Source organism: Heptranchias perlo, chromosome 15 (genome assembly GCF_035084215.1).
Source record: "Heptranchias perlo isolate sHepPer1 chromosome 15, sHepPer1.hap1, whole genome shotgun sequence".
In the NCBI taxonomy this organism is placed as follows: domain Eukaryota; kingdom Metazoa; phylum Chordata; class Chondrichthyes; order Hexanchiformes; family Hexanchidae; genus Heptranchias; species Heptranchias perlo.
In genome coordinates, this window is record NC_090339.1 from 39099486 (window position 1) to 39122938 (window position 23453).

At 42.1% G+C, this 23453-nt stretch overlaps 1 protein-coding gene across 2 annotated transcripts in view; it reads left to right on the top strand.

The window, feature by feature from the left end:
- Nucleotides 1-23453, top strand: part of arhgap20b (Rho GTPase activating protein 20b) — a 103257-nt gene that overhangs the window by 17448 nt on the left and 62356 nt on the right. For both annotated transcript variants that reach the window (XM_067997108.1, XM_067997109.1), the window contains exon 2: nt 17225-17310. In XM_067997108.1, the coding sequence (XP_067853209.1) occupies nt 17225-17310 (86 nt within the window). The remainder of the gene's footprint in view (nt 1-17224; nt 17311-23453) is intronic.

Below are 23453 nucleotides of genomic sequence, written 5' to 3' on the forward strand. Positions count from 1 at the left end.
ACATTCCCCTGTGCACTACTTTAGTCATCTCTTCAAAAAAAATTCAATCAGGTTTGTCAGGCACGACCTACCTTTCACAAATCCATGCTGGCTCTCTCTGATTAACTGAAAATTTTTGAGGTGTTCAGTCACCCTATCCTTAATTATAGACTCCAGCATTTTCCCCACAACAGATGTTAGGCTAACCAGTTTATAATTCCCTGGTTTCCCTCTCCTTTCTTAAAAAGCGGAGTGACATGTGCAATTTTCCAATCTAGAGGGACAGTTCCTGAATCTAGAGAACTTTGAAAGATTATATTTAGGGCATCTGCAATGTGCTCACCTACTTCCTTTAAAACCCTGGGATGGAAACCATCTGGTCCTGGGAATTTGTCACTCTTTAGTGCTATTATTTTCCTCATTACTGTTGTTTTACTTATGTTAATTTTATTGAGTCCCTGTCCCCGATTCAATATAAGTTTTCTTGGGATTTCCGGCATGTTATCCTCTTTTTCTACTGTAAATACTGATGCAACGTAATTATTCGACATGTCCGCCATTTCCCCATTGCCAATGACAATATCCCCACTTTCAGTTTTTAAGGGGCCAACACTGCTCCTGACCACCCTCTTTTTCCTAATATAACTATAAAAGTTCTTCGTATTGGTTTTGATATCCCTTGCAAGTTTCTTTTCATACTCTCTTTTTGTAGCTCTTACTATCTGTTTTGTGACCCTTTGTTGATCTTTGTATCTTTCCCATTCGCCAGGATCTGTGCCATTTTTTGCCTTTTTGTATGCCCTTTCCTTATGTCTTATACTGTCCCTTACCTCTTTAGTTGTCCATGGCTGTTTTTTTTGGCGAGTAGAGTTCTTGCACCTCAGGGATATAAACCGATTCTGTATCACGTTAAATGTTTCTTTAAACATTGCCCACTGATCATCAGTCGTTTTACCCATTAACAGATTTGCCCAGTTTACTGTGGACAGTCTCTGTCTCATCCCATTGAAGTCGACCTTACCCAAGTCTAGAATCTTAGCAGCTGATTCACTTTTTTCCCTTTCAAACACTACCTTGAACTCGATCATGTTATGATTGCTATTGGATAGATGTTCACGCACAGTTAAGCTGTTAACTAAATCTGGTTCATTACTCATTACTAAATCTAGTATGGCTTGCCCCCTTGCTGCCTCTAGGACATACTGCTGTAGAAAACTATCCCGGACACACTCAAGAAATTCACTACCTTTCTGACAGTTGCTAGTCTGCTTTTCCCAATCTATGTGAAGGTTAAAGTCCCCCATTAAGACCACTATGCCTTTCTTACACGCTTGTCTAATCTCTGCATTTATACAATTTAGCACTTCAGAGCTGCTGCCAGGGGTCCTATACACAACTCCCACCATAGTCTTAGATCCTTTCTTATTTATCAATTCAACCCATAAGGTCTCTGGTGGCTGTTTACCTCTTGTTATATCCTCCTTTATCATTGAAGTGATTTCATCTCTAATCGCTAAGGTTACTCCTCCCCCTCTTCCATTTTCCCTATCTCTCCTGTAGACCTTATAACCTGGTATGTATAGTTCCCAATCCTGACCATCCTGCAGCCATGTCTCAGTAATAGCTATCATGTCATACCCTCCAATTTGAATTTGTGCCTGTAGTTCATTATACTCCGTGCGTTTGTATATAGAACTCTTAATTAGGCCACACACCCTAGCCTGTCTTTCAGCTTTGATGCTGGGTTAATTGCTTTACACCTTCTAGTTTTTACTTTATCTGTAGTGCCTAAAGTATACTCTCTTCCTGCTGCTCTACGCTTTTCCCTTTCACTTGTTCTTGAACAACTATTTGTACGATTTGAATTGTAAATTTCCCCTGGGTCCTCCCCTCTCTTGCTGCTTTCAACTTTACTCTCTTCTGACTCCCCGCTCAAGTTCCCATCCCCCTACCACTCTAGTTTAAACCCTCTCCAACAGGAGTAGCAAACCCCCCTGCGAGGATATTAGTCCCGGATCTGTTGAGGTGCAACACGTCTGGCTTGTACAGGTCCCACCTTCCCCAGAATCGGTCCCAATTCCTCAGGAATCTAAATCCCTCCCTCCTGCACCAACCCTCCAGTCACGCATTCATCTGGTCTATTCTCCTACTCCTATACTCGCTAGCACGTGGCGCTGGGAGTAATCCTGAGATTACTACCCTTAAGGTCCTGCTTTTTAACTTATTTCCTAACTCCTTATATTCTGCTTGCAGGACCTCATCCCTCTTTTTACCTATGTCGTTGGTACCGATATGTACCACGACCCCTGGCTGTTCACCCTCCCCCTTCAGAATGTCCTGCTCAGTGACATCCATGACCCTGGCACCAGGGAGGCAACACATCATCCTAGAATCACGTTTGTGGCCGCAGAAACGCCTGTCTGTTCCCCTAACTATAGAATCCCCTATCACAATTGCTCTCTTGACCATTCTCCTCCCCCCTATACAGCTGAGTCAGCCATGGTGCTCTGGTCTTGGCACTGGCTGCACTCCCCAGAGGAACCCTCCCCTCCACCAGTACCCAGAACTGAATACTGGTTGGAGAGTGAGATGCCCTCAGGGGACTCCTGCACTACCTGCCTTGTCTGTCTGGCAGTCACCCAGTCCCTCTCTGCCTGCACTCTCTTAACCTGCGGGGTGACCACCTCCTGAAACGTGCTATCCACGAAACTCTCAGCCTCATGGATGCACTGTAGTGATGCCACCTGCTGCTCAAGGTCTGAAACCCATCAACCTAAATCTGTGAGTGTCCCCAAGCTATTCACAGCTGAGTCCAACCCGTTCACATACGGTTGCTTTCTAGCTGGGATCACTAGGTGAGAATTGGGAGCTCTGGCTGATTTGTTCCCTCCCTAGCCAAAAAGTCCTGAGGCTCTAACCCTAACCTCACCTTAACTACTGCCCTGCCTAAGACCAGTTAACTCTGTACAAATTGGGGTTGTAACCAGGGGCCTTCTCACTGACTGGTGCATTGACACATTAAACCATTGGGGCAGAGCAAATATTTCTTGTTACCTAACACTTGACCAGATTATTTATTGGAATAGAGCTCTGCAGTCTATTTTCATGAGGAACTACTACATTGCTTTGGATCCGAACTATTATCATGTTTCATTCTTTCATTTTCTTTGTTTTTGTATCATACACTAAGGTTCTCTGGTTTGTTATAAATCAAGAATGAAACATCTGTTCTTCCTTCCTCAACATATCATGTATGTTTCAGAGCCTCTTGAACTTGCCAGTATTTTTTGAGTCTCCAGTTTCTTATGCAATGTCAGAAATTTCACATTCCTTTAGATCTTTTATTTATGAAATTTCGGACTAACAAACAAACAAAAATTGACTTCTATTACTTCAGGGCATTGCAGCTGTATTTTGCAATGGTATTTTCATATTATTAGGAAGTGGTAGAAAACTTGGGCCCGAATTTAGCAGGCCTGCGGGTTCCCAGCGGGTGGTCCTCCGGGAGCGTGGTCAACACGCTCGGCGAAATTAGTGGGTTGCCCACGCAATCGTAGCAGGCAACCCACTAATAGGAATCAATTACCTGCTCTTCCGGGGTCCACGGCGCTGGCCTGCGCGTCGGTCGGGCTGCGCATGCGCAGTGCGATCTGTCAGCTGGAGGCTCTCTAGTTAAAGGGGCAGTCCTCCACTGACAGATGCTGCAACCAATGGGACAAATTGCAGCATGGAGCAGCCCAGGGGGAAGGCTGCTCCCAGTTTAATGATGCCTCACCTCCCAGGTATCATCAGATGGGGTGAGGAGGAGGGGGAGGACACAGATCTTCCCCCCGGCGGGCGGGAGGAAGGGGCCTGCCTCTGCCACCAAGAAGGCCTGGCTCGAGGTGGCAGAGGGGGTCACCTGCGCCACCAACATATCGCCCACCTGCATACAGTGCAGGAGGCGCTGCAATGACCGCAGTAGGTCAGCCGCAGTGAGAAGACGAAGTCTTTCCCCTACACTCCGTCTGCCACAACACTGCCCCCACCCCACATCTCCTTCGGCACCGCCAACACTATTCTGTCACATCACCCTTCATACCCACTCACACCCCATCCTCATCTTACCTCCACCTACTCACCTTGCCAGTACTCACCCTGCCACTAACACGCAACCCACTCCTCATACAATCTCATTGCTCCATCCCATACTCACCCTCTCGTGCATCTCCCTCACGGCCAGCCTCACTCAACCTGCCACCACCTGTGCTGCAGCCACAGGGCATGCATCACATATGTGCAGTAGGCAGCGTAAGGCAAACGTCTCGTCAGCATGAAGGGGGTGCACAAGGGTGTCTGAGGGTTTGTCATGGGTGTTACCCATATTGAATTTCAGAGCAACAAACAGCACACATTATATTGACACCACCACTGCCATGTCTCCGCGAATCCTGTCCGTTGTGTCCAATAATGCCCGCTCCTGGGTATCACTATGAGGACCCACCACTGATGCCACCCATCGTGTTACTGCAGAGTAGGTGCAGGTGTATTTGCAGGGCTCGTCCGCGCAGACGACTGAGAGACATCGGTGGTGTAGCCGGCTGCACCCTGGAAGGATGCGGAGGAGAAGGTGTGGAGGGCAGTGGTGACTTTGCCAGCGACAGGTAAGCAGTTGGTGCTGGGGCCAGCCAGGAGCAGCTCGGCATGAAAGAGGCTGCAGATCTCCACGACTACATGTCGAGCGAATCTGCGCCTCCCTGTGCACTGCTGCTCGGAGAGGTCCGGGGAGCTGCGCCTCGGTCTGTAGACCCTGTGGCTAGGGTAGTGCCCTCTGCGACACGTCTCTCTCTGCGGTAGCCCTCCCTCCTGCTGTGCAGGTGGGCGTGCAACAACACCGTGTTGGGGGGATCCACGTCCCTGCGGCGGACGGCATGGACTGCGAGGCTGCTGGTGCTGGTCATGCTCTACGTCCTCCGAGGGTCTCCACACACCACCCAACTGGCAGGTGTTGGTCTGAGGGGTTGTGCAGGGTAGGTGTGTGGTTCCTCGGACTGGGGCTGCGGTTTCGTGTCGGTCTGTCCTCTGGCTTGGCGGGGGGTGGTGGAGGGCAGGGGTTGCCCTATGTGACGCGGTGGCCTCCTGCGTGGGTGAGGGCTCTCCCCCGTGGAGCGCACCTTGGCACCTGCCACAGGCTGCTGGCTGCAACACGCCTGGTTGGAGGGAGACTGTTTCCCCCAGTGTGGGAAACTCACTGCCTTGAACCTAAAATCCCACACTTCCTCTTTTGACAGCTGCTTCAGCTCATTAACTGACCACAACAAGCAAGGTAAGTACTCTCAAGTGGAACCCCGCTGGCTTTAATTGCCTGCGGGATTCCCACCAGCGGGGCTTGCGCGCGCAGCCCCGCACGTCAGCGCGGTACCCGGAAGTGGCCGGGATTTCGTCGCGATCCGGTCACGTGACCGGAGATCGGGATTTTCGGGGCCACCCCGCTGGGAACCCGCCAGAAACACGCTCCTAAAATCGAGCCCCTTATCTTCCCAGCAGATCTTGTCCTGGTCATTGACATACAGGTACAGATGTGGTGTTAGTGCCATGAAATCACTTATTTCTAAAACCCTTTTTGTTAATTTTTTGCTAATTAAGATGAGAGATGTAAGTTTTGGTGAATAGAATACTTACCCATTTCAAGCACCCAGTGTAGCATCAAGTATTCTCGGGTCATTATCCCAGAGTTAGATGCAGAGTAAAGATCCCTCTACTCTGCCCCCTTAATGCCACTCTGCCCCAATGTCAGGAGAGTGCCCACCGCTGCATCAGTGGGACAATTTCACATTTCTCACACCAGACCTCTATGTCCTCTCAGTGTGAAATTGCTAACTAGTGCTGAATTAGGGGCCGTTTGGTGCTGCCTAGGAACTGGATTGAAACTCCCCAATGTCCTTTAAGGTAGGATCCTCACAGCCAGCAGATAGAAGGCACTTTCACCCCATTAGTCTGCATTGGATTTAGGCCCAAGTCCCACTGGTGAATGGTCACCATCTAACCACTGCACTACCCAGTCTTTCCAAGAAATCACTTTTAAAGATTCTTATTTATTCCGGCACAAGTTTTAAAGTCATTAACCTTTTTTAAATGCTGTTACAACATGTACAGTGGCACTGACCCAATTCCCATTTCCTTCTTTTTAGTCTCCTCACTTTTATCTCCCACAGTCCTATTGCCAAGCAACCTCTTCTGAGCCATTGGTTACATCACTATTGTTGTTGTTCCATGATTATTTAACAGAGGGTGTATGTCCACGATCCCAATGGTTTTCTTCTCAGCTGAGACATACATCCCCCTACTATGCAATTTGCTATTTATCTGGTAACATTCCTCCAAAAAGTAAAGTTTGAATGTTATTTGAGTAGCCAGTGTTACAGTAGAACTTATGGACCACTTGGCAACAAAGGTCTTAAGACTATAAATTGTGGCTAATTAACAATGTATGCCACATATATTTTTGGTTCCTAGGTGGGGACATGGAGTTAGTAAAAAGAGAAAACAGCCATCTTTATTCTATTTTTAAAAAATCTAATTGGTTTGTCATTATCGACAAGTCAACATTCTAACACAAACTGTACACTGAAACACTTCACCTGGCCAATCAGGTGTCATGGTGTCTATCATGAGTCGATATCTTGCACTGAAAGCATAAACATAAGTTTGTGAAGCATCTATGATGTGAAAGACATCACTCTGAGCAGTGAGAGTGTCTATGCTTCCAACGCTGTGTAGCGTGGAACCATTCAGGGTATGACCCCATGATTTCTTTTTGCATCACTGTTATTTGTGCAATTGCTCTCAGCATGGACACATCTGCACTCTTTGGCTTTACAAATGCTTAAATATCAACTCACAAAACTGCATGAGAGCAAAGATGGCTATTACAAATAATCAGCTCAGGCTACGTTTTATTATAAACTGGCTTGTTTGACTAAGTTCTGGCACAATAACTATCTGTCATTGAAATGAAGACATTGCAGATGGTAGCAGATAAATCAGAGGTTTCTAGCTAGCTGAAGGATTTTTGTTTAACAGTCTGAAGAATTATAACACTGATCTGATGCTTATGAGACACAAGTAACTAATGGCTTAGGTTAATGTAGACCAGATGGAGAAGGGTTGAGTTCTGAAACAACCAGTGCTGTGTGCCAGCAGAAATAACTAATTACTGATACTCCTCTCTTAGCCTTGGCAGTTGCAATTCAGAGAACCAGGAGAAAAAAAGAGAACAGTTTCAACTGGGGACTCCATACCTCTCTGACTAGAGAAATCCTTTTGGTAGAACATTTGAGGATTCATTTGTAAATGGTGCGATTCTGGAAGGGATTGTGGAAATTGTTTGTTAGAAGTGAAAAAAGACGTTTAGATAATTCAGGTGTGGTATTAATTCTGGGCATTGACGCTTATGTGAATCCATTCAAAATCTTTTCTGCATCTGGCACAATCACAATATTGGGTTTTGAGACCTAGGAAAAATAATTTTAATTGTGAATACATTGCTGGTGGTAGAAAGTTAGCAACAAGGCGCCTTTGAGGGGGTGAGCTGGCGGAGTAATGGCTATTTAGCGCAACTAGCTTCCATCCAGTTATTTCAATTATTAGTTTTCCCAGTACTGTGTTAACATTTTCAAGATGTTGATAATGACACTGAAAGGTACTGGGCCAATATAAACAACATTTGGAAAAGGCTAATATCACCACTATGACAGGAATTGAGTTTTTCTATACTTTTTTTTAGGCGGGAGGAATAATTTTGTGTTCACCAAGATTAGGTATTTGGGGAAACCTGTGCTTCACCTTCCTTTACATACTCTCTGCTCTTATATGCAGGAATATTTATGGTTACCTTCTTCAAGAGAGACAAGGGCTTCTGATTTCTGAGCCCTCCTCCAGTTCTTGTCTGTTTTCTTGTAGTGTGTGCCCTCTTGTTGTGCAAGCAGAGAAGTATTGTCAAAGTGCTGTAAATTAAAGGAGCATATACAAGTACACACATGTGCCCAGTCTGCACCCATCCTGGGTGTCAGTAAGTGACTGTGTTGGGTTGTGTTATAGTGACTTGATGTGTTAAGCTTCTGGAAAATGTCACTATAACAAGGTTTTCAATTGTAAGTTGGAGTTTTAATCTGAGCCCTGCTGAAGTAAGGGTACACATGAGCTGTGAGGTTGTGTGCAGGCTTGGCATGGACAAGCAGTAAATGTGGAATAGGTTTACAGGCAACACTTTGTGGCATGCAATCCAGGGTGATCTATTTGGTACAAGGTATTGTTAAGTAACTTTATTTTGCCTGATTCTTTAAAGTATGCTTTCTTCTCTTGCACCTGTTCTCAAGCCTCACAGGAAGTATACACAGTGCTGCTCCCGGCCATTACCACCTGCCAAGCATATTGTACTGCTGTTTTCTGGGGAGGGTTCATTGGAGTACCATACAGATAACCTGCCTTGCACCTTCCTTATACAGCAAGACCTCCACTTCCCCATCCTTTTAACAAGAGGCTGGGTGCCGAGCTGCTCACTCATTTTCCTGCAAACTTTGTTTCAAGCTTTTTATTTTGTTAGCCACTGAATTTTTCCAGCTTTTCTTTGTTACACCAAACAGCCTTTGGGAAAACTGAAATATAGATTTTAAATATTTACAAACTATTCAAAGGTAAAATCAAATTTTTGCTCCTACATGTGGCCACTTACTTTAGGTCACTTCTCTAATTTTCCCAGCAGCCCTTTAATGGCTGTAGTCTTGCCTGATTTTCTGTTCCCTCTCTGGTGAGTTCCTGACCACAAGCACAAATTAGGCTGGGATACATTATGTACCTGACTGACCTTACAATAGACCTTGTAAAACAATGTTCCAGGCCTAGCTCCACTTCTCTGGGACCATAATATCTACACTTCAATGCCAACTTTGTGCTTGTGAGCTTGTGATCACTCAGAACAGTATTTGTACATCTAAGTTAATTTGAGCTTTATCGTCAATCTATCCAATGCTAGGGTTAAATGCAACTATTTGATGTTTGATTAACATACATACTGTCAACCATCTCCAGGGCAAAATCATTGGATGTTAGAGTAGGAAAGTTATATCTGAAAAATAATTATAATCTCTGATAATCACATTTTAAAATACAATTCAATTGAGGCCTTAAACTGACTGCCACACTTGCCTACAAAACAACACTGACTACACTTCAAAAGTAATTCACTGGCTGGAAAGTGCTTTGGGTTGTCTATGTGGTTCCAGTCCCACACCAACATGGTTAACTCTTAACTGTCCTTTAAAGTGGCCTAGCAAGCCATTCAGTTGTATCAAACCAGGGCAACCAGGGATGGGAAACAAATCATGGCGTTTCCAGTGACGCCCATATCTTGAGAATGAATAAAATAAAGTTTTTTCTTTTCTTTCAAAAGGATTATCCAGGTTTATATTTAAACTGCAAATATTCCAAGAAAGTATCTCCTTGTGTTACCTTACCATACCTATAGTGCAAGGGACAATATGGTTTTGTCTGCAACTCAAAACTAAGGTAGGCATTTCAAAAAAATAGTGGTCTATACTTGCTCTTTCTCTCCCTCCAAATTGCCTTCTCTCCTGAAGGTGCTGACTCTTGCTAGAGTCCTGTTGTTGGTTGCCCACCAGTGCCTCATTAACGTGCTCATTCTTCATATGTGAACTTAAACAGTGAACGTCCCCAGCAGGTTCCCATGGAGGGCATCACAGGAAAGCCCAATCCTGTTTTCACCTGATGACAGGGACAACCTCAATGCTGGTAATTCAATATCGCTCGTAAAACTACTTGGCAAAACATTCCTGTTCTTATATAACTTCTGATGCACTGTGAGCAATGCTGGAGATCTGCTAAAATATATTAAAAATGGTATTCCTAGTGTGGAGACACCACACTTCATATGTCACAGTGAGACATCACATTTCAGATGTCACACTGTTACAGACACAGAATCTTAAAATGCTGAATGCTTCCAAATTGGAGTCTGATAATCGCAAGTACATTCCATTCTGCAAAGTTCTTGACAAAACAGCAATTAAACTGATTTATCGAGACTCTACTTACTTAACAACAATTAGACTCTGTGGCCTTATGGGGAATTAGCTCTACCTTTTAAGGAAAATACATTGTACATTATAAGATTTCTTTTCATCCAACTTACTGTAAGCATTATCATAAAAGCATTGCATATAGCACGCATTTTGTCTGTCGCACTTAAGATGCCATATTTCCTGTTACACCTCAGGTGTCACACCTCCGTACGCAAGTTTCTCACAGCTGATTGGATTAAACATTTAATTCCTGAAACAGCCACAAATCACAACTGAACAGAAAAAGAATATACAAATCAGCAAGTAGCAAACAGGAATGAAAACCATCATTCCTGAATTTCATAGGAACAGCATAGACCATTCAGCCCCTCAAGCCTGTTTCGCATTAGGTTAGATCATCCCTGCTCACATTTCTTGCTGTGCAACTTCATTTGACTGGTCTGGGAGGAAGTCTTTCCTGAAATTGCAGTACCTGGCACAGGGAGAGAGAGATGAGCAGAAGAGCTGCACCCCCCCCCCCACCCCCCACCCCGATGTCTCCCTGGAGGTTTTAATTGAGGAAGTCAGGGAAAGGAGGGAGGTCCTCTTCCCCACCACTGGCAAGAGAATCCCAAGGGCAACCATAGTCTAAGCCTTGTCAGAGGTCACTGACAGGGTCAATGCCACCAGCATCACCCCCAGGACATATCTGCAATGCCAAAAGAAGTACAATAACCTCATGAGAGAAGCAAGGGTGAGTACATCTCTCCACCTCTCTCAGAAGCACTTCACAGCACTCCTTTCACCCCCTCCACCACCACGCTTAACAATTCCCTCCCCTCCATCATTTCCTTCAACTTCCTATCATACGGGCACACTGCAACAACACCTCTGTTTCTCACTACATGCACCTCTTTCTTTCCTCGCCTCACACCACACACTAACACCATTCTTTCTCACATCCTACCATTTGCACAACGATCAACTCCTCCCACCACTCCATCCTCACTTTACATCACACACACTTCCATTTCCATTCATCACATCCATATTCCTCATTCCACCTTGCCTCTTCTACACTTCTCGACACATGCACTATATGCTCCAGCCCCACACATCTCCACGTACTTTTTAACAGCCATTCACTAACAACATGAAGGAGAGGAACAAGACCAAGGGAGGAGCACCCAAAATAATTGCCTTAAGCCAGGCGGAGCAGGAAGCCTGGACATCAGTGACCCGGAGCGATGAGTTTTGGGGAAGGCGAGGCTGGTGCCTTACATGAGCAGGGTGTCTACATATTATTTGTAACCTTTCATTCATCTCGGCAAAGATGCAGCAAGCTTCACTACTTCAACCTGCATTCTCTGCTCCTCCAGGCTCCACGTAAACTTGGGCCACTGCCGCACTGGGCCTCTCCTCCCTCCCGAGAAAGGACCCTTCCCAGATCTAACTTCTTCCGGCTTGCAGGCTGATATTGCAGCAGCCTGGACCCAACAGGCTGCCTCAGGGTGCTCGTTTTCTGTCCACAGGACATCGGCTCTATGCTAATAAGGCCTGGCCCTCAAACTGGATTGAGCCTTCCATCAGGACTATCGTGCGGCTGCTAAGTGCGCTCTACTGGCTACCTGATCACCACTTGTTGCAGGAGGGGTGGGGTGGGGTGGGGGGAACGGTTTTGGGGGAATGTACCCCAGTGTTTAACTGAGACACACAGACCAGATGATCTCCCATTGAATTACCGGTCTGCTGAATTAGTTGATCTCAGGTCCGGACAGTGAAGTATTATACTTTGCCTGGGTTGGGAGGGGAAAAATTGGTCTATATTCCTGTTCCTGACCACTATGTACTGCCCCCTATTGGAAAGTGCATGTATGTTGATGTTGAGTGAGAATAGGCATGATGTGGAGATGCCGGTGATGGACTGGGGTTAACAATTGTAAACAATTTTACAACACCAAGTTATAGTCCAACGATTTTATTTTTAATCCCACAAGCTTTCGGGGGCTTTCCCCTTCCTCAGGCGGTGTGGAAGGGGAAAGCCCCCGAAAGCTTGTGGGATTAAAAATAAAATCGTTGGACTATAACTTGGTGTTGTAAAATTGTTTACGAGTGAGAATAGGATCAGGTGATTAAAGAATACACCCTCCAGGGTCCAATAACCAGCCAGCACTCCTTCTCTAGGTTGTAATGTTTCTTTCTTTCAGAGAAGGTTCTTTGGCCTTCTTGCATCCATAGGTTATGAAAGAAATTAACTTTGTATTTCATAACGTCCTTCAGTTTTCTTTAGTGTAAATGTTACTTATAATCTGGAGGAGTTCATCTTGATTGCATTGTTTAGTGCTATTGTGTTTGGCATGAGACAGGACATCTGAGAACCAGCTAGCTGAATGGGGGCAAGAATCAGCAATCCTTTGCAATCGTACTTCCATTGATGTATTCACAGTGGTATTCACACCCACAGTCGGCTGCTTTACAGCAAAAAAAGGTTAAATTAGAACTATGACCATGGAACTTTTATGAGGTGACTGAATGACTCTGTTTGGGCTCTAACAAACATATTTTCCTACAACCCTCACATACCTGTAGTCTTTTGCTTACATAGCAACGGCCTCTACACCAAAAGTGATTAATTGATGAAGCACTTTGAGACATTTTGACAACATGGTACGGCATTATGAAAGTACAAGCATTTCTTTTTTCTTTTTTACTGCTTCCGGAGCCTTGCCATTCTCTTCGGATATTAAGGAAAGGTGCTCTTCTGGATATTTCAGATATTTTACCTTTATCAAATGTGTTAAAAAAGATTTTAAAAGAGGGTCCCCTTTTGGCCTTATCAGTGAAGACTACAAAAAGAATCTTCCAGTAATTAGGCATACAGATCAGAAAATCTCAAGTTCAGTCTTCAGACTGCGCTGAGTTTGCGGATTTCAGCTGGGACAGCAGTTGAGGCAGTGCAATTGGGCTCTGTGGCCCTTAAACTACAGAGTGAAAGAAAAATCAGCCAAGGTTCCCTGTCCTGAATGTTACCTCTGCTGAAAGGTTCAAATGTACGGACATTGGGTGACAGTACAGTCAAGCTCAGCAGTGATACCCACTGAAGTTCAATAGCCTGCCGCATCATCCAGGCTCATACATAAAACATTGCCACTTGGATGGGGTACTGTCAGGGGAAGTGCTGTCACCACTCTAGGAACCGTGCCCCAGCAGAAGCTGGTGAAAGAAATTGAAAAAAAAAATTATCAGTCATTAAGTGTCTCATATACAGAGAGACAACTGCATAATCATCTAGTGTTATCTAACTTCTTGAATATATATTTTCTTGATAATAATTTTACCTGTGCTACTGCATCCCAAAATGTCATCAGTTAAAGGGACACTATTTTCACAAACATGCGTACAAATTCCATCAAAAAGCATGAGAGAATTACTTGTGTATGATTTCAAGTTTCCTTAATCTCACCCCTACAATTTTCCACTCTCCTCTCCTGAGAATCTTACAAAATCTTGACCAAGTGGCCATTCTTTAAAAGTGAGCCTACAGAACAAGGGTCTACAGGCTATTCGACAGTGGATGTATCACAGACAAGACCAATTATGTCCTTACCCAAAGTCCACACAGGTAAATTGGCCAAATAGCCTCCCGCATCTGTGATTATCTTGTAATCTGCTAACTCATCACAGATGGGGGATCATAGCTGGAGCCTTCTGGTCTGTACCGCATAGTTACACACCGTCTTTAGCAAATACTTTTTAATGAAGACCCTTCCCATTTGAACAGTCATCCTGGAAAATTATGCAATAAACCAATTGCTCGCTGGCGCCTTCACTGAAACACAGTGAATATGTTTGGTTACTGACTGATCTTTGCAAAATTTTCAGAAGAGTTATTACTCATGGCTGATAATCTTGCTCTGGCAAATAAAACTGGATCTTAAAAGGGTTTCCGTTATATATGATGATTAATTACAAATGTATTGAAACTGCTGAGTTAGTCAGTAAAAACCCTACCATCCAAAGAAGAATCCATCATGAAACTGAAAGTTTGTACATACTTTAGTCCTTATGGTAGTAATAAGAAATATTGGTGCTCTCCCCTAGTAGGTGCAGTTCTAAGCCATATAGACCAGAAGGTCACAGGTTCAATTGTAGTGCACTAACTACTGCCTTGGCTGAGTTAGCTAATCTTAGACAGGGCAGTTGTTAGAATACCTCAGTGCCCTGAATTACTGATAGGAAAAAATCAGCCAGTGACTTCTGCTAGAACTTGTCAGGTGAGATCTGAATCAGACTTGGTTGTGATCCTCCCCATGAGTCAAATAGCATATGGATGCTCACTGTCTAGGCTCACAGGGAAAAATGTCACTTAGGAGAGGTACTGAATTGCTGCTAGCGCCCTTGTAACTGTACCCCAGTAAGAGTCGGTGCTTTCAGGAGAAGAGAGAAGAAAATTGAACATAAACAAATATCACCACTATAACTGCTTAACATACAGATGCCAAGTCTAGAGATGCAATAATGTAGATTTTGCAACATTTGGACTGAAACTCTCAGCAGCAAAAAGTTCATAGATGGAGGCAAACTATCAATAATGGTGGAATCCCACCAAGGCATATATGTATATATATATATATATATCTATATATGAGACATCCACTTGTACCATAAACATTGCTAAAAGCAACAAGCTGAGTCTGTCACATGGACCACAGGAGATGGTCAAATGCTATTAATGTATTCTTTTTCTCTCTTTCATTGAATTTTTCTATATTTCTCTGTCTCTTCACAAGCCACTTGGTTGTGAGATTTTCAAGTATTCTTGTCCTTTATCTTACTAGAGAGCAAAAGGATGTAAGAGATTACAATTGGAAGTGGGACAATCATACCTTCATCCCCAAAGTGAAAACCATTTATTAAAACAAGAAGGCCTATACTTCTAGTAAAGGGTTTTAACTAACACAGTGACTGCAGGGATAGTCCTGCTGCCATAGTTGTCTCTTGCTTTCTCAGTAAGTGTCAGACTACTGCCCAGACTTGTGGGCGATCTCGATTCTCGGTTAGGAAATTATGACTTCCTGTGTGTGACTCTTGCTGGATGCGGGAGAGTCAATTGAGATTCAGGAGTTTCAGTGTCTCTTGGTTAATGGGTACCATTCAAACATTGTATATCATTTATTACTTATGTAGTAGAGTTAGATATTTGCAGTTCTGAAGTAGAGCGAGACAGATGATTTACAGTAAAGTCCACTCCACTTAACCAAAGTGTACATGAAGGATATACATCAGCAGCCCATTAGATAAATATTGTATGTAATAAGTCCCCATTTGTATTCTGTTTATACTAAAGATGTAGACAAAAAAAAGATACATTGCAAAAGTAAGTAAAGAAGGAAAGAAATAACTTGTATTTATAGAGTGCCTTTCACAACTTCAGGACATCCCAAAGGGCTTTATAGCCAATTAAGTAATTTTGAAATGTAGTCACTGTTGTAATATAGGAAACATGGCAACCAATTTGTGTACAGCAAGGGACCACAAACAATAATGAAACAAATGACTGGATCATCTGTTTTTAGGTGTTGGTTGAGGGAAAAATGTTAGCCCGGAGAACTCCCCTGGTCTTCGTCAAATAATGCCATTGGATCTTTTATGTTCACCTGAGAGGCAGACGGGTCCTTGGTTTAACATCTCATGTGAAAGAAGCACCTCCAACAGTGCAGCACTCACTCAGTGAAGTGCCAGCCTAGATTTTGTGCTCAAAGTCTCTGGAGTGGGGCCTGAACCCACAACATCTGACTAAGAGGCGAGAGTGCTACCACTGAGCTCAGGTTCAATGTAGGAGATTAAGTGGGAGACAACTGAAGACATCATAATTTTATTGAAGAAGCGCTGTTGACATAGCTGTGAATGCTGTGTCTGTTTTTGTTATGATGTGGAGATGCCAGTGATTGACTGGGGTGGACAAATGTAAGGAATCTTACAACACCAGGTTAAAGTCCAACAATTTTATTTTAAAATCACAAGCTTTCAGAGATTATCCCCTTCGTCAGGTGAGTGAGTGAATAAGAGGTTCTCAAATCGCATATTTTATATTAGGCTGGGACACCATCACACCAATCAAAAGGTGTCATTGGTGTTCAGACAGGTTAGCCACGGAGAACAGTAGGTCCCAGTATGCTGAATACACATTGTGTCAAATTACACAGACAGAGAGTCTGTGTAATTTGACACAATGTGTATTCAGCATACTGGAACCTACTGTTTTCCGTGGCTAACCTGTCTGAACACCAATGACACCTTTTGATTGGTGTGATGGTGTCCCAGCCTAATATAAAATATGCGATTTGAGAACCTCTTATTCACTCACTCACCTGACGAAGGGGATAATCTCCGAAAGCTTGTGATTTTAAAATAAAATTGTTGGACTATAACCTGGTGTTGTAAGATTCCTTACATCTGTTTTTGTTGTTTAGCTTAAGCTTTCTCTGTGTAGCATATTCATTCCTTAATTGTGTGGTCATTTGTTTGGTGAACAATTTGCTATAGGTTGAAGGAGAACCAGCTGATTTGGGTTTAAATCCCCTATAAGTTCTGGGACTGCCACAGTGACAATCACTGATGTGTGTTCATTCACGGATTGAACAATGGAGTTCATATATAAACCCTATTTCTGTCTACACTCTTTGAATTTTCCTCTCTTTTTCCCCATCAATTGCAAAGACTGTAAACTATAGTCTCTACATCTGTTCATCTTAAGTGTATAAGGATTTTAAAAAATGACAATCAATTAATCAAAAGCAACGTACTGTGAATGCTGGAAATATGAAATAAAAACAGAAAATGCTGGAAACACTCAACGGGTCAGGCAGAATCTTTGGAAGGAGAAACAGAGCTAACGTTTCAGGTTGATAACCTTTCATCAGATAGTCAATTAATTATACGCTTAAAGGGAATGTACTGTACCACATCATTCATTGAATTATTCTATATTTGCCTGTTTACATTTATATATTGCAGCATTTGCAATTTCATAGAAAATGCTGGATTTATGTTAAAGTTGGTAAGATAAGGAGTGGAAATATAGTGCAGGGATTTTTTTTTACTGTGGACTACAGACATAACATTAGATCAATTTTAAAAAAGCAAAGATGAGGAAATGTAATTATTGTTATCCTTTTCTCACACAGAGGATGAAGCCTGCAATACAGAGAAGACGCTCGGCACCCACTATGGCCATCAGTAAAGCACTCAGCAAAACTAGAACACCATCAAGGTGCGATCATTATTTTCTTAATAATTAAATTCTGGTAAATATTTGAGTGATTTTACTGATGTAATTGTGTCAGTTGTGCAGAATACCAGATAAAACACGTAACAAATTTAAAAAGATGGTAAAAAGAAATGCCAGAAGTGTGAAGTGAAAGTTGCCACTGATACCAGGTCCACTACATCTGAACCCAAAATATTAACCAATGTTGCTCTTTCAAATGTTAGCTGACCAGCTGTGCCCTTTGAGGATTTTCAGTTTTTTTTAAAAACAAGATGCTGACTTGAATGTTAGCAGACTGCAATTGTGCATCACAACAAATCTATATGAACTATTTATTATAATTATTTTCACCAATTCCGGTTTCTCATTAGGCAGTTCCCCATCACTGACTACAGGAGAGATGTTAAAATTACACAAATGGCTGCAAATATTTTGCATACTTACTGTAAAAATTGATTTTACTTTGCTCCCAATCTTCTCTCCTGACGGCACTTACTCATGCTGGACTATGATTCTACAGATGCCAGGCAGACCTCCAGTACCTCAACCAAATGAGCATTCTTCATATGTAAACCAAGACAGTATCAGGAGGCTTTTTTAACATGATAGGCATTGCAGCCAAGCTTAATGCTGTCCTCACCTGACATCCACTCGAGTGCACTTTCCAGTATAGGTCACTGAATGAGTAACTGAAACTGATTTTCCTCTCCATAGTTGGGGCAACGGTTATCCAGCTAAGTCAGCATAAACCGCATAAAGGGTGAGATGAAGTAAATAGAGTGGGAGGAGGCTCGTGTAGAACAGAAACACCGGCATAGTCCACATGGGCCAAATGGCCTGTTTCTTTGCTGTAAATTCTATGTATTTCTATGTTTAAAAAAACCAGGAATCAAATCAAGAAAGGCCAGGCTTGTATGACTTAATATGACAGAGGATGTGCCTTTACCTATCAGGCCATGTGGAGGGGAGATAGAAATTGAAATTTAGCGGGAAACTGGAGATGTGGGCTGAAGATCAGGAGAGTGTGAAGAAAAGGGTACAACAGCATCTATTTGTTCATCTCTTATTCCTGCTGATGTGGACCAGATACAAGACATCTAAAAACCATAGATTCTGCTAAATCAAGTTTATGAAACTTAATTCTACATTGATGAAAATCCAACTGACATAAAGTAATAAACCTTCCTCTCTTGGACAAGGAAGGATTCAAAGTAATCAGAGGAGTGTTGAGATGTAGTTCACTCTCCAGCAATTTTAGAGACATTGACCCCCAACAACTAACGTCCTATTTCAATATTCCCTATAATTTTAATGTAATTGTAAATATTGTTTTTCAGCTAACATGTGACTTAGTCTTTCAAATCTCACTGACCAACATAGAGGTATATAAGTCAGGATGAAAATAATCTAGAAAACAGTAGTTGCCCCCATATGGAGATAAGTACCAACAGGACAATCCTCCTACCTTGTGAATGAAATCACACTGCGTGATATTAGATATCGCATTCATATTAAATTCCTGTGTAATCATAATGAAAGGAATTGCCTTTGTGTAGACAGATTAGCAACTTTGTTAAAGTAGTGGACAGAGAAATTTCATATAAATACATGATAAAGTCTACTTTACTATATCACACAACACAATTTCAATCCATATACCTTTAAGTCTCTGTGTGATTGATCTACATCAGTTCAAACCCAAATCATATCACTCAACAGTTAACAGGTCTGATAGAATCTACTGAATGTATATTTACTCAACTCTTCATTGTATTTTATTGGCTGGCTCAATATTTCTAACCTACATAATGCTTTTGACATGGTGGACCTTAAAGTATCTTCAAGAAGCTTAAATAGCCCTAGGACAACTTCTTGGTTTAACCAATATTGTAGGAAGAGATAAGTAGTTTGAAATAGTACTTTATCTAAATTACATAAGATACAGTTTGCCCTTTTCAGGGGTTTAAGTCAACCTTAGATCCTTTATTGTTTAATATTAAGACCTCAAAGTGGTGTACCACCAGCCAAAGTTATTTTTGTATTAGGATAATACTGCCACTAAATAAAAATAATATCAATGTCAAGGTAGAATACTGTTGCCATTGTGTAAAAGATGGCACAGGTGTGGGGAAGTGAGGGGAATAAATGTGAGGCCAGCAGCAGGTGCAGAGTGTGCCAGTAACAGCAGAAGGAGGTTGAGCGAAGTATGCTGCTGTGATTGAAGGAGAGTGATGGGAAGCGGGGGAGCGAAGGCTTTGAGTGCTGTGGCTACAGGTGGTGCAGGGCTAAGAAGAGAGTAAGAGAGATGTGAGTAGGAGTCTTACCTTAGCAGTTCTGGTCAGATCATTGAATTCCCCCCCCCCTAGATTGCAGCCAGATCTCCTTGCTCCACTTTAAGAGGAGCAGCCTGCTTTTAAATAGTTTAAATGGCTGTTTGTGTGGTCCAAACAAATTCAAAATTTACCATTCTTTTTTATCAACCATCAATAATGAATCCTTCAATTCCAGTGGTTCATCTTCTTAGGTTATAGCCTTTAAGTCCTGTATTCTGTCAAGTCCAATTTTTAATTTTTAGTGCAAAAGGTGCTTTTCTGCATGGATGTAATACTGTTTCATCTATTTTGATTCAATGTTCCTCAGGCAAACAAACTAATCCTTGAAATATAGTCATTCCTAGAATTACTATATAAGTGTTCCATAACCTGTTTTATTTTGAGCCTTAGGTGTGAGTATCTTTTTCACAATATCAAGATACGTGGCTGCATATGGGGGCAAATATTGCTTTATAAAGCTTCAATATGAATTTTAAATATTTGTCCCCCTTTGCTAACATGAGAGTGGGGGGGTGGGGGTGGGGGTGGAAGAAGTGCCAGGCAAAAATTAATTGAAAGTGAACCTAATGTGGAGCTACAAAGAGAACCTTTGAATAAGTGATGAAGCAGCATAGTTCCTGCCCTTGTTTGGTGATGGCAAAGCGAACATGTTGCTACATGAGGTTGGTGCAAGGAGGATTGCTCAATTTGCCATTTTAGGTCACAGTTGCCAGAGGACAGCTGTGCACTTTGCCTGTCAGGAGATGGCAGCCACATTGAAATATTTGTACAATACGCCCTGTACTTTAGAGAACCCTGGCACCTGGAAATTATCCTGTGCCCTATCAAGGTGGTGCCTCCTTTCTGCAGGGAAAGTGATGCCTGTGTTACCCCTTGCAATTAAGGTCTCTGTCACTTGCTTGATACATTTGTGGACAGCTGATTAACTGATTTGGCATATGTCACTGATGGCTTAGGAGAATTCGTACTGCTGTGTCTAATGTCAGATCTTTTTCTTGCAGTGGTCTTTCTCTCAGAAAATTATCTAGTATTCCATAAATTATTCTGCTCTTCATCAGTGGCCTTGTTAGTTTACCAAATGTACATGTCTTATTATGATTCTTTAATTCAGCTACATATTGATCAATGGTTTCTCCCAATCTGTCCCTTTTATACATCACATTTTGTTCTTAGATTTATTAATTATTCACCCATTGCCAAATTTTCTCCTTGCTTAAGGTTGAAATTATGAATATCTGATGCTTCTTCCTAATAGCATGTAGAAAAATGGATGCTTTCATCTTTTCGCTTGTTCATCTACTCCAATAGGTGCTATAAACAATTTGAACAATCGTGTAAAGTTTTCCAATTCTTTCTAAAATTTCCAGTCACTGAAATGTTATATAGTGTTTGCAATTTCTCCATTTCACTGCATTTCTTTTACTGTACAAGTCTTTGACTTACTGTTACTTTTTTATCATCTATTTCTACCTACAAATAATGTTTTTATTTTAAACTTGTTTGAAGGTTCTTTGTAATTCAAGATTGAATGGGAAAAAATGAATAATTTTATTAAGGTTTAAAATAACATTACATACAGAATCATTCAGCAATTTTAGCTCTGCTTACAAATTCCATCTTTAGTTCTGATTGGAGTAATCTGTCTCAAAGTGGTTGATTAATTGATATATTGTCAGATACTAATGGTTAAGAGAATGTCTCTAATTTACATACCCAAACTAATTTTAAACACTGACATTTACTGAAGTATGGATACGTCTATAAATGTTCATACTATATAATTACACGCAGCCGTTCCACCAGCATTGGAAAAGCGAAAAGATAGGGGATAGCCTAAGATTCTAATAAACCAACCACACTAGCAATGTTAATCTGTTTTTTTCATTTCAAAAGAAAAATTTTAAAAGTTTTGCCACTCCTCATCTTCAGAAGTCCAGGCCTCAATCCTGGCATGAGGATTGGGGCACAGGAACTCCCAACTTAGGGAGTCCTCATCCCTGGCTCCACCCACTTATGTTGATGGCCGTGTAGGGGTGGACAAAGGTATTGCCCCCACAGGGCCATCTCAGAAACTCTGGTTTAAGGCTGGAATGTGGTATACCAGAATCCTGGCTGAGTTTACTGTTCCTGTGGCAGATTTTGGCCCCTCTGTCTCTGAACCTTACAGATCAGGAAGGACCCAGGTTTGTTCCACTGTTCTTTCAACTGTGCTTCCCCCTCCCTCTACACCATCTATGGAAGAGCCTTCATCTGTCTCAGCACCGCACCCTAAAACCCTCTATCTTGCCACTTCTTTTTCGACCCTCGAAAACCTCTTTAAAACCTCTCTCTTTGGCTGTGCTTTTGGTCACTTCCCGTACCTCTTTTCCTTCTATTAATTGGTGCCTGTTCTTCTCTCCGCTCATTTTCTCTTCTGCAAAGCATCTTGCAGCATTTACTATGTTAGAGGTGCTATATAAATACAAGCTATACAAATACAAGTTAGTTGATCTCAGCAGTAGGGGAGCTACAATTGGCCTCAGCACACCTGAGTTAAGGAAAGAAAAATATTCAGTCATATTCTCAGTCCTGATTGCTATACAGCAAACCCTACTGGAATGTGTGCAAATATCAGGTGAGGAGATGTCCAGGCTCAACTTTACTGCCCTCCAAAGTTAAATAGCTGCTGGCATTCGCTTGTCTAAGCTCACATGTGAAGAAAGTGCACTTCGATGAGGTACCGCAGGGTGGCCATTGCTCATGGAACAATATTCCAGTGAGGGAGCCAGTGCCTTCAGGAGAGAAGGAAGAGAGAAAATTGGAAGGAAAATTAGGGGGAAAAACATATCCTCTCATGGACCTTTACTGAGAAACTCACTTCCAGAGCAAAATTATTTTTGTTTTATTCTTAAAAGTCTTCTCAAATATTTATTAGAAACAATCATGATTCAGAAGAGTGTTTTGGTTATTCTGTTAAAAAAAATCTATTTATTTTTAAATTACCTGGCTGCCATCCTTTGACATAAAATAGCTTTTGAAATATCTACAGTTTCTATTGCATACTAATTACCCGTTAAAGAGTTTTTTCCCCATTAAGAACTAATTGACTATCTATGTAGTTATCTAATATCTGTCCTGTATCCTACCTAGCCATATATATGCATAGACTATCTCTATAAAATACATATCAACAGGATTGTGTGCATATGTAGCGTAATTGAAAGTTGGAATTCATTGATGGTGGAGTTTACGTTAAACTCGCCTCCGTCTATCAATCCCAGGGCCCTGCTCCCTGTGGAATGTACTGCATATGCTCAGTAGCACTGCAGTGTTCCCAGCAACTGAAGCTCAGAGCGAGCTTTCAGTCCTCACTGCTTTCTCAGAAATTCTTGACTTTATTTGGCAAATGGCTGCACAAACCTTCTCTCCATCCTGGAAACTGCGACTGAAAAGTCTAAACAGCTTCTTTGATATATTGCTCCATAATTAACTGTTGTCAGTTTGGCTTAGTCTACAAGAGCATTAGTGGAATTTTCTTGCTCCTGATCTGTTTACAGAAGCCAGAATTTATGCAACTTAAACGCAGGTTCAGCCTCTCACTGTCAACGATTTGCCGCTGTACTGACGCACGGGAAAACTGCAAGAGCCATTATTGGTAATCACTAACTTTTACAAGATCTGGCCTTTTACCCAAATATTCTTAATAAAAAAAACTGGTTCAAATTTTGCTCACAAACTATGTTACCAAAAAGACTGTAGTTCATCCTTCCATAACTAACAGTATGTTTTGTAACTTGAAGGTTCATTTTATTTTGCCTCGTTAATCCGTTTAAC